Source organism: Artemia franciscana, chromosome 5, assembly GCF_032884065.1.
Source record: "Artemia franciscana chromosome 5, ASM3288406v1, whole genome shotgun sequence".
Classification (NCBI taxonomy): Eukaryota; Metazoa; Arthropoda; class Branchiopoda; order Anostraca; family Artemiidae; genus Artemia; species Artemia franciscana.
The window spans coordinates 13,161,578-13,179,683 of NC_088867.1; the positions used below are offsets into that span (position 1 = coordinate 13,161,578).

At 32.9% G+C, this 18,106-nt stretch overlaps 1 protein-coding gene across 1 annotated transcript in view; it reads right to left on the minus strand.

The window, feature by feature from the left end:
* The window catches only part of LOC136027675 (regulatory-associated protein of mTOR-like), a 138,455-nt gene that overhangs the window by 97,010 nt on the left and 23,339 nt on the right, over window positions 1–18,106 (minus strand). The window contains exons 6-7 of the mRNA XM_065705122.1: window positions 16,731–16,934; window positions 2,457–2,605 (exon numbers count right to left, since the gene is read on the minus strand). Of these exons, the coding sequence (XP_065561194.1) occupies window positions 2,457–2,605; window positions 16,731–16,934 (353 nt within the window). The remainder of the gene's footprint in view (window positions 1–2,456; window positions 2,606–16,730; window positions 16,935–18,106) is intronic.

The following is an 18,106-nucleotide window of genomic DNA, read 5'->3' on the forward strand; positions in this document are numbered from 1 at the left end:
GACGGTTCAGCTAAATGGGGTTGAGTTGCACATGGGTTGGGTTACACGAGGGCCCAGTTAGGGGAGGGGTCAGTAGCACGAGGGTTCATTTAAATGACGATGTGCAGCACGTGGGTCCAGTTAAACAGGGGTTCAGTTAAATGAAGGTGTGCTGTACGTGGATCCATTAAATTGGGGGTTTCAAATGGGCAAGGGTTCAATTAAATGGAGATGCGCTGCACGTTGGTCCAGTTAAACGGGAGTTCAGTTGCATGAAGGTTCATTTAGATATGGTTGAGTTGGAAGGGGGTTCACTTACACGAGGGGTCAATTGCACAGGAGCTCAGTTGCAAGAAAGTTCAGTTACAAAAGGTTTCATATGCACGGGCGTAAGTGACACGAGGATTCAGTTGCACAAGGGGTCACAGTAGGTTAACTGCTTACAAGATTTTTACAAAATTGTTGGGGACAGCAAGTACGAAAACTAAAACATGTAGAGTTATGATAAGTTACAGGAATTTAATGTGTAAGGCAGGGAGGTGGAAACATCCGGTTCTCCTCAGCATCAATCCTCTTACCTGCAGAACTTCAAGGATAAACAATGCTACCTTTCAAATAAATAACAAAGTAAATTTGTATATTGTAACATAACTATTGTGTATTATACGAATTCAAGTCTTAATTTTAAACTTGAAATATTAATTTAGAATTGCTCCATCACCAACATTTTCTTCCATAAAAATTGTTTTTTTTTTTGGTTTCGACAGGTGCGATTCTTTGGAAAAGCTCCCCTGATGCAACTTTCCATACAAATTAAGAAAATTCATGTTTTTTTTCGAATGCCTAGAGCATTTTCAGAATGATTTTTTAAAACCTCTTGGGTAGAAGTTTAAGGGTTTTAGACAAATAAAAAGCTTCGGAAAATTAATCCAGAAAAACTATGGGTCTGCAATAAACTTGATTACGCTTTAAATTACAAACTGAAATTTTCTCAAGGGAGAATATTTAAAAAAAAAATGAGCACTGTGGCCAAATTTTGCAAATATAACTAAAAAATTGTTATAAAAAAAGCCTGAGCTAAGGGAAAAGCTTGAAAAAATATTTTAAACAGGCGAAAATTATACGATTCTCATTTTAATTTAACACAAAAAAGTCGATTCCTGCTGGGGAGAGAAGGCCTGCAACCAGAGAGGAGGATATTTGAGCCCATACCTCCTAATCAGAATTTATCTAAGATTTTAAACCAAAATAATTCCGTACAATTACCCAGGATTTTGTATTTCTTCGAAGTTGCGACCCAAATCCACCTCCGAAATATCGTCCAACTCCACAAAACAAATTTGCCTGGCGGGTTTAAGAACAAAACCACCGTGTGAAACCTCGAGCGTTCTGAAAACTTTAAAGCTGAAACAACTTTGCACTCTTGACATGTCTCAAGACAAAAAACTATTGAAGAGCTCACGATAATCCATGAATCAACAGAAAATGGATCATAAATAATACAACCAAGGATCTGTTCATAACGATTTACCCCAGTCTGAGTTCACAAAAACTGAAAAGCCTCCTGATGACTAGTATGGATTTGATAGTATGGATTATGGATTCAACAATTCCAAACAGCACATTAAGTAGTCTACATCTTGAACCGTCCTAGCCGAGTAGTTAGCACGCTTGACTGGAAGTCCTGTGAAACAGGGCTAGAGTCCACTATAATCGCTCTTTATTTGGGTTGGAACAGGGTCAATGGTGTGACTCTGTAAGCTAAGCCAGAGTCGACCCAGGTCTAAATGGGTACCTAGAGAAATCTGGGGAGAAGACACGGGAAGCGTCGGATGATTTGCCCCAACCACGCATTGTACTCAAAGCCTAAGGCAGGAAATAGGGAGATACGTACCTGCACTACGCAGATAATTGGTCAGCACGAGGATTTTTTTTTATTAAATTTAACTTGACAACATTGCAAAGGTTTATCATATATCTATTCTTTTTTCGCATTGAATGCCGCAAAATAGTAAACCGGGAGGAATTAACTGTGTTGCTAATACAAACTCTTGAATGTATATTTTTTATTTATTTCGTGCCATTATTTCACTTTCTTAGGATTGAAATCCTTCTTTTTTTAAGATTTGAAACCTTTGTAAAATTATGGTTAGCGTTAATTAGCGGTTTTCCAGAACTGAAATCCTTTTCTTTTAGAATTGAAATCTTTGCATAATTCTGGTTAGCGTTCATTAGCGGTTGTTCATTTTCAGCCGTTATTTCACTTTCTAAGAACTGAAATCCATTTTTAGAATTGAAACCCTTGCACAAATAAGGCGCAGCATGTCTATCTTTCTACTAAAAAGCTAGTAGAAGGGCGACAAATTTTTTTCGGAGGGAATTGGCCCTACACTAGTCCTCCAATCATGGATATTGAAAACCTTTGGGCGAGTTTGACTAAATTCGTCTTATCAACACAGTACAAAATGCATGGTTACCTTTGCCCTGATGTAGGTACATAACGTGCGCACACTATTTGAAATTTCTGGGTGAGGATCTTTCTCTAAATTTGACAATCCTGCCCATAGCCTATGGTAGATCCCACTTGATGAAAGCGTAAATGGCATCTGAAGGTTGGCTAGGTAACCTTAAAAATAAATTATCCTTAATAAATAAAATTACTGTAATTAAAAAATAACTAAGAAGTATAATAAATAATAACAATAAGTAATGATAAATAATAAATAAATAAATAAATAATAAATAATAATAATGAATAATAATAAAAAATTGAATATAAGTTCCCGTGAATTACTCGCTTGCATTAAAATTTGCAAAATAATTTAATTAGTTGAAATTGGTAACTCTAATTTCGACACGACCTTTTCCACATCATCTTTGGGCTTGTTGAATTTGAAGATTTGTAAAATTTTCGATGTGACGAGTCCCATCGTATGCCTGAATTCCCATTGATAATGTTATCTAAAGAGCCATGTTCGTTATGCCTCTCTTATATATAAAAAAAAATATTACTAGAAAACTGTTGACGCTAAAAAATAAAATAAAAATATGCCTTAAAAGCGCTTTGGAAGGTTTGCAGTGTTATTTTTTTTACCTCTTCTTGAAAAAAAAAGACTTATTTTTCACTCACTTCTCTCGAATAAGTTTAATTTTTGTACTGGAAAATATGTTTTAGGGAGTAGTCTGACCGGCATAGGAAAAATCAAACATATATCACACAAAATATGGTAATAGTACTACTATTACTAACAACTCGCTCCAGCACCAAGCGACCTGAGGTGAATACAGCTACGCACGGTTTTCCCCCATCCTTAATAATTCCAGTTAAAACGAGAAGCCCTTACTTTTTTTGTGACTCCTCTCACAACTTCCTACGGTTATCGAGAAGTTCTTTAATAATCTATCATTTTTTTTTTTTTTACAAAATTATCAAATTAATGACTCACATTTTGAGGACACAATATCGCTTCCTTTTCCCTATTTTGATAAGTTTGATCCCTACCCCTCCCTCTTTTTAAAAAGTTCTTTAGAAGCGACATACGCATTTAAATACGATATTTTCCTGTCGACTTTCAGCGAGAGAAACAGCTACTTAGAAATAAATTAGTTGGGATTTCAATTCCGTTCAATGTTGCCAATTGATTTGACACTTTATTGTCAGTCTATATAATTGCACGTAATGTATACATATAAACTCTATACACTAGACTCTAGACAGATAGCGAGAGAAACAGCTAATTAAAAACCAGTTAGTTGGGAAGTCAATTCTGTTCAATGTTGCCAATGGTTTTGACACTTTATTGCCTGTCTATATAATTGTATGATGTGTATAGATATACTCTATACATTAGACTCTATAGTGTATGCATAGTATAGATAGCGAGACAAACAGCTACTTAAAAACCTGTTAGTTGGGAATTAAATTCTGTTCAATGTTGCCAATGGTTTTGACACTTTATTGTCAGTCTATATAATTATATGGTATATGTATAGATAGAGTCTATACACTAGACTTTATAGACTAGACTCTATAGTATGTGTACAGATACACTAGATAGATAGATTTGTTCACATGAAAGCCCTATTCGGCCATGCTGAAACACAACAAACAAGCTAAAAATATAACATCAAACCGCAAAATGGCAAAATACTAGAACTGACTATTCAAGAAATTTTTCACGATGCTTCATATCAACCCGGATGAACCTTGCAATATTTGTATATCTAAATAACGTCAACTTTTAAAATTTTCTAAATCTAAACTCTCCAATATATCAACCATTCATATAGAATAGTAATAATTATAAGATACAAACCCCAGTACAAAACGATCAATCAAACAATCAAGTTGTTATTTCATTTTTTTCAGCATTACTTGATTAAAAGTTGTACTATTTAATCAAAGTTTCCATTTAATTTTAGTTACTTCTATTTTATTCAAGTTAATTGAATTTCAGTTCAATTTAATCCAAGTTTCAACGGAATCTAGCTGCACTTAGAATTACCCCGTGTTTCCCAGAAAGTCCGCCAATTTTTTCCTTTTTTGTAATGGCAGCTCAACTTTTTTAGAAGAAACATCAGAAAAAAATGAGAAAACGAACTTTAAATGTAATTTTAACCAAATAAGTATATCCGATTACAAAAAACTTAAACAACAATATTAAATGGAGCTAGGTATATAATGGCAAAACAAAATCACTAAAACGATCAACTGACAACTTAGCTGTTTTAGTAGATATTTTGGACTGGGAGGAAGAACTTACGTTTCCAAGATTAGCGATACGAATACAATACAGGTACATAGCATTAAGACAAACCTGGAGAATAGGGTGTCCTCGTCCATCAGCAAGTTTGTGGTAATAAACTACGTAAGTAGCGAGGCGTGATAATAGTAACCGAAACTCAAAAATAGGAGTTTTGATAACAACACATAAATCAAATAATCAATTTTTATGTTGATCCTAAATAGGTAGAATTTACTAAGTTTGAAATCACCCAACAAAGGTTATGATCTGAGACATTAAACAGACTTTCAAAAAAGGGGAAAAAACAAAAGCGGGAATAGTCTTGAGGAAAATCCCAGCATCAAAATCAGTACATCAAGAGCCCCTCCATCAGACCAACATAATTAATACTACTACTACTAACAACTCAGCGCAACGCCAAGCCACCTGAGACCAACACAGCTATGCGCGCTCCTCCTCCACCCCAATCTATTCAAAGCCGCACTCTTTACACCCTCCCAAGAAGCTCCTATTTCCTTCATATATTTTTCGAAATCAATCTTTCGCAATCTATCATCCTTCATCGGCAGAACGTACCCTAGCCACCTCAAACTTTCTCTCATTACAGCCTTAGAAAGCGGGATTAAACCAAACTTTTCATAAAGCTGTTTGAAATACGATCAGTCAGTCGGGTACCCAGAACAAACCGTAGGCAATTTCTCTGGAAAACATCAGGCAAATTTTCAACTACCTTTTCGGAGCGTCCATGCTTCAGAGCCATATTTGACAACTGTAATCACTGAAGATTTCAATATTTTATCATAATTTTCACACTTATGTTCCTACTCTTCCAAGCGTTTTTTCAAGAGTAAAAAAAAACCCTTAGCCTTGGCTATTCTACTTTTGACATCTTCACTGCTCAAATCATCTTTACCAATAATACTACTAAGGTAAGTGAAGCTATCCACCTGATCGATGATTTCGTTGCCCAGCGTCAACTTTTCATCGTCACTTATTCCTAGCCTTAGTGACTTAGTGTTCTTAACGTTTGTTTTCAAACCTATTCTAGCACCCTGAACTCGCAAAACCTCTAAAGGTTAATTCATATTGCTCAAACTTTCTTCTAGGATGTTTAAATCGTCGGCATAATCTAAGTTTAGAAGAATTTTTCCTCCCCATTTGATTCCGTGGTCACCCATTGCCTTTCCTGTGCTTCTCAAGACAAAATCTATCAAAATAATCCAGATAAAGGACAATAAAACACAACCCTGCTTAACTCCTGATTTCATACAAAACCAGCTGCTGACCTCATTTCCTACAGAGACCAGACTAATGCCTCAATAATTACCATACTAACTCTTTATCACCCTTTTCTATACAATAGTTCAATTAAGGTTTTTCTAAAATCGCTAGGTAGTTCCCCTTTTTCAAAATCATATTCTTAATTTTCAGTATTATTTTTTAAATCAATTTAATACTGTCGCTAAATTCTCCCTCACAAAGCAAATATTCCTTCACATCCTAAGTATCACGAACTTTTTCATTTTGCTCTTTATCTTTTCCTGCAACTCTATCTCAGTTTCCCACACTCTCACAATGATCTCCCTGTCTCTCTTTAACCCTTTCCTTATCAGTAATTGTGGCACCGTTCCTATCTTTAACTGGGACAAGTCTAGATTGACTACTCCCTCTCAATTTATTAACTTGTCAGCACGATATTTTACTATTATACCGTTTAGCTGCATCTTCGAGATCCTCAACAATTTTATCCATTGCCTCAACTTCACATCTCCGTAACTCACATTTTGAAGAATTCTCCACTTTGTTTACATTCCATTTGTTTCGATATGATCTATCACTCCGATAATTCTTGTACATGTCCCTTCTCCTCTCAATTAAACATGAGGCTTTTTCACTGATATTCATAAATGCACAATCAGCTTTCCTCCCCAAGACACCATCAGCAGCTTCACAAATTGTTTTCCTGAAATTATTCCATCCATCTTCCACATTGTCAAATTTCAAACTCTCCAGTTTAGTATTCAACTGTTCCTGGAAAGTTTTGCTCAAAATCTCATCCTGAAGTCTACCAATATCATAACTTCCCAGAAGGTGTTTAAGCTTCCAAAATTTAGCTTTAAATTAACCCTAGACACTGAAAGATATCCATCTACCCTAGTATCTTGCATTGATTCCGCCAGTCTTCGGTTTACACGGTTTACAATAACATAATCAATAAGGATTGCTGCCTTACTATCACATGAATAAAATGTTAATTTTATGACCAAACACCGTATTGGTCAAAACTAGATTGTTATACTTACAAAATTGCAATTGTCTGTAGCCATTGCTGTTTTTTTTCCTACACTAAATATACCTTAGTTACGATACCATCTATCCCTGTTTCTACCACCCTGAGCGCTAAACTCTCCTAATAAAAACACCATTTTCCACCTGGGACCCTGTTTATTTGCTCCTGTAACTGTCAGTAAAATTCAGTCGAGTTACTAGTATCTCCATCAGTCGGTTATAGGGGCATATACTACTATAACTGATACCCTGAGCTTTTTAGTCATAAAATGAGCGATGAGCATTCAATGCCATCCCAGCCTAAACAAGACTTATTCACCATGAGTCCGACTTCCTGTCTATGCACCCATTCCTTTCTGCCTGAGTAAACAAATTCCATTCAACCTAATTTCTTGCTTCTTACTCCTGGGATATGAGTTTATGAAACTGCTAATAATTCTAGTTCGAATCTTCTGAATTAGTCAGTCAAAATGTCGATACACTAGTCATTTTTTGACATTGTAACATTCGAAGTTCCAATTTTCAAATTCTTTAAATCACTGAAATTATTTTGGCCTCAGGAAAAGCAATAGTCCGAATACCTGTGAAGGATGGGAACCAACACATCTTCCCAAGTCTACATCGAAGACTTGGTGTAGAATACGCCGAATACATAATATCACGACAAATCTAGATGATAAATCTTCTGTTATATTCTGCTATAACCAGAAATGGCTTTGCAATAGACATCAAGCTGGGAATTTCTTTCAACTAATTTCTATTACTTTCACGATTTATGACAATGTCATGAACGAGATATTATCTCCCTGGGTACGGTTTTTCTTAAACAGATTCAGTTCCTTTAATAAATGGATTTTCAAAATTTCTTCAATATTTTAGAATAGTTTCCAGGGGAACAAAAGTACCTGTCATATTTCTTAGATGACACATCCACTTAATTTTTCACTCTTTTTTTCAAAGTACTCCATAATTATTGTTCAAATTGGAACACAATCCCATTAACAGAAGAAAACAATAAAAAACGATATTTTTTGTCACAAGACTGCCAAAAATAGAAATGTACCCCGAAACACAATTTCGAGGTTCTTGAGAGCTTACATTTTTTCATCCCAATACTTATTCGCTTATATACCCTTCTGTAATTGTTTGTTCGTTTCTTCATTTATAAATAAGTGCTAGTTTCTTTTTCTTTCTCCCCCTCTTCTCCCTCCCTATCACAATTGTAAAAGAATTTTTATTTGATATTTAATTTAACATAACATTTGAACAAGGTCTTTTTTAACCAATAAGGAACTTCCGAAAGAGAAAGAGATGGAAAGATTGCGAGTAGCCTGTTTGGAGTTATTTAAGACGAAGGGATGCAACCAGGTGTACCTCTAGATTTCTCTATACTTTGATTATTTAGTTAAAACTTGTAATTTAGTTCAGTAATTTAACAATAATATTTGTTCAGTACTATTTGACAGTGGTCAAATATGGCTCTGAAGCATGGGCACTCCGAAAAGCAGATGAAAATTTACTAGATGCTTTCCAGAGAAATTGCCTAAGGATTCTTCTGGGTACCCGGCTGACTGACCGTATTTCAAACAGTAGGTTGTACGAAAAGTGTGGTTCAATCTCGCTTTCTGGGGCTATAATGAAAGAAAGGTTGAGATGGCTAGGCCACGTTCTACGGATGAAGGATGACAGATTACCGACGATTGTCCTTTTTGGCCAACCGTCTGGGGCTACACGGAAAGCAGGTCGTCCTTGTCTGGGTTGGGAGGATGTCATAAATAAAGATTTAAAGGAAATGGGAACTTCCTGGGAGGTGTAAAGAGGGAGGCTTTAAATAGATTAGGTTGGAGGAGGAGCGTGCGTAGCTGTGTTGGCCTCAGGCGGCTTGGTGCTGCAGTGAGTTATTAGTAGTAGTAATTTAACAATAATAGTATTCTATTATTCTATTAGCGTCTTATCATGAAACGACAAGACTTGGACTCGTAAAATTTGTTATTAGGAAGGATATTCATGAGCAAAATATTTAAATGATTAAAAAAGAATAAAAGAGGAACCTGTATACCCTTTAAAAATTTTATTTTTGCCATTTCAGTGCTTATTCTCTGTCTTTTTTTGTTCATCTCTTTTCATGTGTCAATAAAATGCTATTAAACCTAAACTGATATTTTCTTATCAGAATTGGCTCTTATAGTGCCTTTCGCATGTCTAACTATTATTTAGTCTATTAGTCTAACTAAATCTCAATGCTCAGGCCAGAATTTTCATTAAAAAAAGGGCTTTTTAAGTTTTAGAAAACCATAAATCTAGACATCAATTAATTCATATTATGAATTTATAGGCTTCATCAGCCCCATAAGCAGATATTTGTCAAGGAAGGAATACCTTTCCTGGGAGGAAAGAGGTGCAAAAGAGGCGCATTACGAGAGAATTATATAAGTTTACCTGATCTATAAAACCCACAAAAATTCAAGTTGGGGGCTACACCCTAGTGTCTGTTCTCTTTGAACTACACATTCCCAGTTATGGATGAAAACTTATTGGAGATTGTAGCATTAACCGACAACTAAGAACCGAAGAAGAAATAAATTTGAAAATTGACGCTTGACTTGATCACATTGTAGCCACAGTTGTTGATAAAACCAAAATTAGGACAAACATAGCGCCAGTTATACATGCCTTTCGTAATTTCTCTAGTAGAACATTATTCAACTCTCAAGCAGAAATTTTATGATTGACCAGTCAGAATAAAGATTTAAGACACAATGTTTCGACGTTAGAAAAACGTGAAAGCTTTGAATGGTGTTTTGCCTATCTGTAAGATGAATCTGGCAAACTATACCCAGCACCAGTAGGCAATAGTTGGAAACAGATTAGCGTTGATACAACCTTTCCGGACGAATCTCTTGCTATTTCAGTTTCCCGGTTCTGAAGTAAAAATATGACGTTAAAATCAAAGTCTACTTTTCTTTTTTCCCTAGACTACGGTCTGGTTTGTCGATAATCATATTGGAAGTTTATGATACATAGGAAATCATACACGCTTATCATAATAGAACTGTCATAATGAACGCCAGCAGCATTACAGCACACAGCGCCATTAGGTAATAGTTGGAAACAGATTAGCGCTGATACAGCCTTTTCGAACGAATTTCTTAATATTCCAGTTTTCCGGTTCTGAAGTAAAATTATGACGTTAAAATCAAAAGGTCTACTTTCTTTTAGCCTAGAAAGGTCACAGGTGTGACTACGGTCTGGTTCGGCGATAATCATATCGGAAGTTTATCATACATAGCATATCATACACGCTTATCATAATAGAACTGTCATAATGAACGCCAGCAGCACTACAGCACACAGCGCCATTAGGCAATAGTTGGAAACAGATTAGCGCTGATACAACCTTTTCGAACGAATTTCTTGATATTCCAGTTTTCCGGTTCTGAAGTAAAATTATGACATTAAAATCAAAAAGTCTAATTTCTTTTTGCCTAGAAAGGTCGCAGGTGTGCCTACGGTCTGGTTCGGCGATAATCATATTGGAAGTTTATCATACATAGCATATCATACATGCTTATTATAATGGAACTGTTATATGATTAAATACAAAAAGCGATTGCGAATATTGCATATGTTTTGAGGCAATTGCTCCAAAGTAATGCCTTACAATGAATATATGCTTGACGGAGTTTATTGATAACCTTTTACTGATCATTGTATGCTCATACACTGGACTATATAAGTCCAGACATATAGCTAGTCCCTTCTATTGTGTTTAAGCATTTAATCTTTTTTTCAAATACAATTTTGATAACTTGGGGAGAATGAAGTTTAATTAAAGGAAAGGCTACGAAACCTGTTAAAAAAAAGGAGAAATTAAGTTTAGACATCTTGTAGGCCGTCTAAAATTAAAAAGAAAAAAAAATTCTGAACAGTTGGAGATTGAATTCACGAGGATTATTAAGTCACTATGGCTACAATATGTCTTTGGACAACATGCCATTATTTGACTCGGTGTATATCATTAGACTTAATTTTCGTTAAAGCAATTCAATTGAATTAGCGTTAAGTCCACAGGCCTATGGTTAAGTGATTTCACGTATTAAAGAATGTACTTAAAATTTCAGAGACCAAACCCTCATTTCATGTTTACATATTTTAAAGATTATTTTACATATTTTACGTATTTACAATATATTAAACATTTACAATAGTTTACATATTTTAAAGATTATTGTGTCCTTTTATCTACCATTTATGATAAATTACATATTTTAAAGATTATTTTACATATTTTATAAATTTACAATACATTACATATTTACAATACTGTACATATTTAAAGATTATTCGGTCCTTGTATCTACCATTTACGATATATTACATATTTTAAATATTATTTGATACTTTTATCTACCATTTACGATATCTACATATATATATATATATATATATATATATATATATATATATATATATATATATATATATATATATATATATATATATATATATATATATATATATATATATATATATATATACATATATATATATATATATATATATATATATATATATATATATATATATATATATATATATATATATATATATATATATATATATATGTATATATATATATAAATAAGTTGTTTGTTTGTCTGTCTGTCTGTCTGTCCGCATATGACGTCTGAATCATTTCATCATATACCAATTCAAAAACGAATGTATTCAAGCCGAAGTAGCTGAGTTGGTAAAGCGTTATGTTCCAGGTTCTAGGTCCGAGATGTTCCAGGTTCGAACCATGGCTTTGGCATTAATACAAAAGAAGAAAAAAAAACTAAAAAAGGTAAAAAATACAAAAAAACTAAAAAGAAAATACAAAAAAAAACTAAAAAAGCTAAAAAACTAAAAAAAACTAAAAACTAAAAAAGAAAAAAAAACTAAATAAAAGGTAAAAACTACAAAAAAAACTAAAAAGAAAAAAAACTAAAAAACTAAAAACTGAAAAAGAAAAAAAAACTAAAAAAAGGAAAAAACTGAAAAATAAAGGAGGAAAAAAACTAAAAATAAATAAAAATAAAAAATAAAAAAATAAAAAAGGTAAAAACTACAAAAAAACTAAAAAGAAAAAAGAAAAAAACTAAAAACTAAAAAAAGGTAAAAACCAATAAAAAAACTAAAAAGAAAAAAACAAAAAAACTATTTCATCATATACCAATTCGAAAACGAATGTATATACAGACCGGGACACAGGGAATAAAAAAAACTAAAAAGAAAATACTAAAAAAACTAAAAAAGCTAAAAAACTAAAAAAAAGCTAAAAAACTAAAAACTAAAAAAAACTAAAAAAAACTGAAAAAGAAAAAAAAAACTAAAAAAAGGAAAAAAACTGAAAAATAAAGGAGAAAAAGAAAAATAAAAAATAAAAATAAAAAAAAAATAAAAATAAAAAAAAAATAAAAAAGGTAGGCTAAATGTATTCAAGCCGAAGTAGCTGAGTTGGTAAAGCGTTATGTTCCAGGTTCTAGGTCCGAGAGGTTCCAGGTTCGAACCTTGGCTTTAGCATTAATACAAAAGAAGAAAAAAAAAACTAAAAATGGTAAAAACTACAAAAGAACTAAAAAGAAAATATTAAAAAAGCTGAAAAACTAAAAAAAAACTAAAAAAGGTAAAAAACTAAAAAATAAAAAAACTAAAAAAAACTAAAAAAAAGTTAAAAACTACAAAAAAAAACTAAAAAGAAAAAAACAACTAAAAACTAATAAAAAAAACTAAAAAAAAACTAAAAACTGAAAAAGAAAAAATCTAAAAAAAAGGAAAAAATGAAAAATAAAGGAGAAAAAAAAAACTAAAAACAAAAAACTAAAGAAAAAAGAAAAAAAACTAAAAAAGCTAAAAAAACAAAAAATTTATTTCATCATATACCAATTCAAAAACGAATGTATATACAGACCGGGACACAGGGAATATAAATGACGACCGGGACACTCAAAGAGAAATTACAGAATGGGACACCGGGAACAAATGACGACTGGGACGTGTGTGTTGACTGACGTTATGTTTGTGTGTCGACTGACATCATGTTTGTCAACTATAAATGACGACTGGGAAACAGGGACACAACTACAAGGGGGACGCCGGGGGGCACAGGGGGGATATATAAATGACGATGGGGGCACAGGGAATGTTTGATTAGCAATCACCATCAACAAAGCTCAAGGGCAATCATTAGAATAATGAGGTATAGATCTGAATACGGATTGTTTTTCCCATGGACAATAATATGTTGCATGTTCAAGAGTCGATAAACCTGACAATCTATTTATATGTAAAGACAATGGGACATCGAAGAATGTTGTATGTTCGCAAGTTTTGCGTAGTTAAAAACATATATATATATATATATATATATATATATATATATATATATATATATATATATATATATATATATATATATATATATATATATATATATATATATATATATATATATATATATATATATTCACAGAAGGGACACAGGGACGTAACTACAATGGCGCGTAACGACTTGCGCGCGCGGGGGGCTTGGGGGGGTGGGGCGAAGCGCCTCCGCCAACTAGGTGTTGGGGTGGCGCGAAGCGCCACCCTAACAGCTAGTATTACATATTTTAAAGACTATCTTAGATATTTTACATGTTTACAGTATAATACATATTTACAATAGTTTATATATTTTAAAGATTATTTTGTCCTTTTATCTACCATTTACGATATATTACATATTTCAAATATTTACAATATAGTACATATTCATAATAGTTTACATATTTTAGAGATTATTTGGTCTTTTTATCTACTATTTACTATATATTATATATTTAAAGAATATTTTACATATTTGACATATTTACAATATATTACATATTTTAAAGATTTTTTTACATATTTTAAAGATTATTTGGTCCTTTTATCTACCATTTACGATATGTTACATATTTTAAAGATTATGTTACATATTTTAAAGATTATTTTAGATAATTAAAATATATTACACATTTACAATAGTTCACATTTTTTATAGATTATTTGGTCCATTTATCTATCATTTACGAAATATTACTAAATTCCAGTAAGCAGAATAACTCAAGTACATAAAGGTTAAGACAATAAAGTTGAACTCAATTCTTTAAAACTGAATGCAAGTGACTGAGACATATGGCATGCAATTCTGGGATGTTGCTGAAAAGTTTGATGAGAAACTATGACAGCAAAACTTATCATTTTCAAGAGAACTTATTTATTGACGCTTTCCTTCCTTAAGGAGCTTGGAGCAAAATTGGAAAGTTTTCTTTCCTTTTTTTAGAAAAATTCTATGACAGCTTTCATTTCCTAGGATTTTAAGAAGAGTTTCCGTTATAAAAATCTTAGGGTGATACGGTATCTTAAAGGATCTTCCTATCTTATTTATTATAAACTTTTTCAGTTTGTTTGCCAAAATATTTATAACTGATTGGAGGGTCTTTCCATAACTTATAAAGCTTGGATAAGAGACCCGAATAAATGGCAGAAAACTAGAAGCCGAAACCTAATTTTCCAGATATCTTAGAAAAATTATTTAACATTTTGCGTACCGTGCTCCAGATAAAGATGCACAATTTTAATAAAACTTACGCTATCAGAAACTGTAAAAATTGTTTTTCGATGAGGTGGAGTAGAACTTTCTTTGTGGAGTTTAGGGGGGGGGACAGTCCTGAAAATTGTTTTAGCTTTCTGCTAGGAAACACTAAAAATTAGCTCAAAGAAATTTTCATTTGAGAAATGTGTCTGCTTTGGGAGCTCCCCATGGTATCACCCACTTTGATTGACAAGCTCCCCAAAAAAAGGGACGCCAAGTTTCACTGTCTTTTCAGTCAAATATCAGCCATGACAAAGTCTTAACAGCTCTTTATGATGGTTAGTTTTTTTGAGAGAATTTGCTAACAAGCCCTTAGCTTTTGTACCGACCAGCCAACGTGGAAGCTCGCAATTAATTTTTAAGGTGTTGTACCACCTTAAGCTAATGGAATGCTAACATGGCTTATAGGTTTGTTACGGAACACTCATGACAATTGGCTGATAGTATGAAACTGACACATATTGACAAAACATCTTTGCTGCAATTCCATTTTTATTCGTGGTTTTCTTTCAGTTTTATCCGTCTAAAATACAAAGAATATAAAGTTCATTGTATCTGATTGCGCAAGATTAAACTTTAGTGCGGTGGAAGTGTAAAACAGTAGCCCTTCAAAGCGGCTTAGAATTAATGCAAAGCTCAAAGCAGCCTTTAAAAGCAGTCTAGAATTAATGTATAGCTCAAACCATCTTTGCATTAATTCTAATATTCAGTATTTCCTTACCAATATTAAAGGACTAAAGTGAGAGAATTGCGTGATTTAAGAAAAGATAAAACTGTATTGACATCCAATGAATTTCTTATGGTTAATTCTGGGTTATTTTCAAAAATTGGAGAGTTTATAAATTAATATTTTCTTTTCTTTACACGAAATCAATAATTTTGGCTGAATTCAAAGCCCATAGCCTCCAAATATGGAGTACCGAAGACAACCATCAAAAAATCTTATTTTTTAATTAGTTTATTTGGAATCTGGCGTAACCGTAGACACCATCACAATTTATGAAACATCGCGAATCATATTTTGAACGAAAAAAAAACAGCTTCAATGAAAAGCAGTTATGCTGTTTTCAGCCCCCCCCCCCCCAAAAAAAAAAAAGAAGAAAAAACCTGTTGAAAAAAAAAAACTAGCTAAAACATACGCAACCAAGCAGCTCAAGAAAGCACAGCTTTCTTTTGAGGTTGTAATTGTCTTTGGAAATCAACATATTGTTACTATTTGAATAATTACATGCAAATACGGTTACCAAATACAAGTAATTATTAAAAAATATTTACTTTCACGGTTCAACATAGCATGACTGATAAAAATGTGGCGCTGCTCTAAAAACTTTTTTTTTTATTAAGCTTTTACAATTATTTAAAATAATTTTAAAACAGCCGAAAGAAAGAAAAATCGAATGAAATGGTGGTTTTCAGGCATGAAGAGCAGTGGCATAATTCCGTCGAAATTAAATCCCGGGGGGGGGTAAATTTGGAGGCAATTTTCCCAAATCAGGTGAAAATGACAGAGAAAAATGAAAAATGAGCAATATAGTACTATAAAGGCCAAGATATGCATAGAAAACTAACCCATTTTCCTGGATGCTTGAATTATGTAGGCTAATCTTAGTTTTGACAAGATTTTTGAATAAATTAAATTTCAACTAGGGGGGACTGGGTCTGGAAGGGGCAGTTGCCTCCCTTCCCCATATCAAATTGAGCCCCTGGTGAAGAGCCCAAAGATAAGTTGTGGGCAAAAAATAATTTCTTTTTAATGTTCTTAGTAATTAAATGGTTCACATAGATCTTCAAAAAACAAGTAGTTTCTTGAAACTGGTGGAATCTTGAACAATATTAGTTTACAAACAAACAGCTATATACAAAATTGTTGTCCTAAACAGAATAGCTCAAATAAGGTGACACAACTGAACAATCACCCCATTTTCGTTTTCATTTTCGAGACCCATTATATGAGGTAGGATAAATGAATCCATGCATCTTATGAAAAAGGGCCTGGGCGTTAAAATCCTCATAAGACTACATGCCACTGAAATATATTTTGAAAAGCCTTATCATACCAGACGGGCTGTTAAGCGAATGAGCTGAAGCAGTTCTCCGAAGATTTTGCAGGCTAGTTGATGATGTGAGCTGTAATTCTGGAATTCTGAATTCAGTTCCATTTGAAAGTAGCCTTAGTCTGTCAGGACTTGTTCCAAGGGTAGCTGTTGAGAGGACACGATCCCGAATTTGGCTTCTTTTCATAGGTGTTATCGAAGAGGAATCTACAAGATTTTTGGAAAGAATTAAACTTGAAAAGTAAATAACCATAAGAATCAAAGAAAAATTCATAATAATGTCAATATATATACTAAAATCAATTTTATACAAATACTAAAATCAATATTAACATTAAGATAAATATTTGTAATTAAGATTATAAAAAAAGCAAAACAATTTCTACTCATAAAACTATATCTATAATGAAGTAAATAGAATTAAATCTATCATAAATCATTAAATAACTATTGTAACAGTCATTAAAATACCCGTATTTTTGAGTGAACCGTACCAGTACTTCAACAATTCTCGAACTTTTAGGGTTTCCACGAAGTTCTCTGAAAAAAGATTGGGTTTTCCAAAACCTCGATAAAAATTAGTCAACAGAAGCTTAAAAATTGACTGTCGTGTTATCGTTTTGTGTATTGCGTAGAACCCAATTTTCTTTTGGGGACTTCGGGGAAATTTTAAAAATTCCGGTATACTACAAGCACTGAAAAGTATTGTATTTTATATGCTCATACTAATACTACTACAGGCTAAATATCCCTGTATGTAAAAAAGCCTGAGTACAAAAGGAGGAAACTAGTCCAGCATTGTACGATGGTTATGGGTCTTTGCTTTGCCACTAGCTTATTTCTCCACCAATATTCCTGGAAAGGATACGCTGTCTGTTTAGCTACATAGCAGCAATGGGGAGTACCTTTCACGACTTTGCCTGAACAGAAAAATAGCTGTTAATAGCGTTGCAGGATGACCTTGAGAACTGGAAAAACCTCGAAAAAATTACAGCTTATTAAACGAAACAGCATTACTACGCGTGATTAAAAAAATAAATAGTTAATATAAAAGTGAAATATAAAAATTAATGCTTTCGAGCCTAACTTGGAGTACTCCAGCATAGTCAGAAGAATGTCGACCTGCCACAAAAGCTTAAATTGGCTTAGGCTAATCAAGTCAAAAAAGATTATTCACAGAAATGATTTAAAAATTAGTGAATGCTTGAAATACTGATTCAGATTTTGTTGCCAAGTTCAAAGGCATAAAAAGTCTCGTTTCTTGTTCAAATTTCTATCAGTAGAAAAACAGTTGAAAGTTGATTGAATCTAAAATTGTTGGGCTTCTTGTTGCTAGATGATTCAAGTAGCATCGAGAATTACTAATTACTTGAAAACAA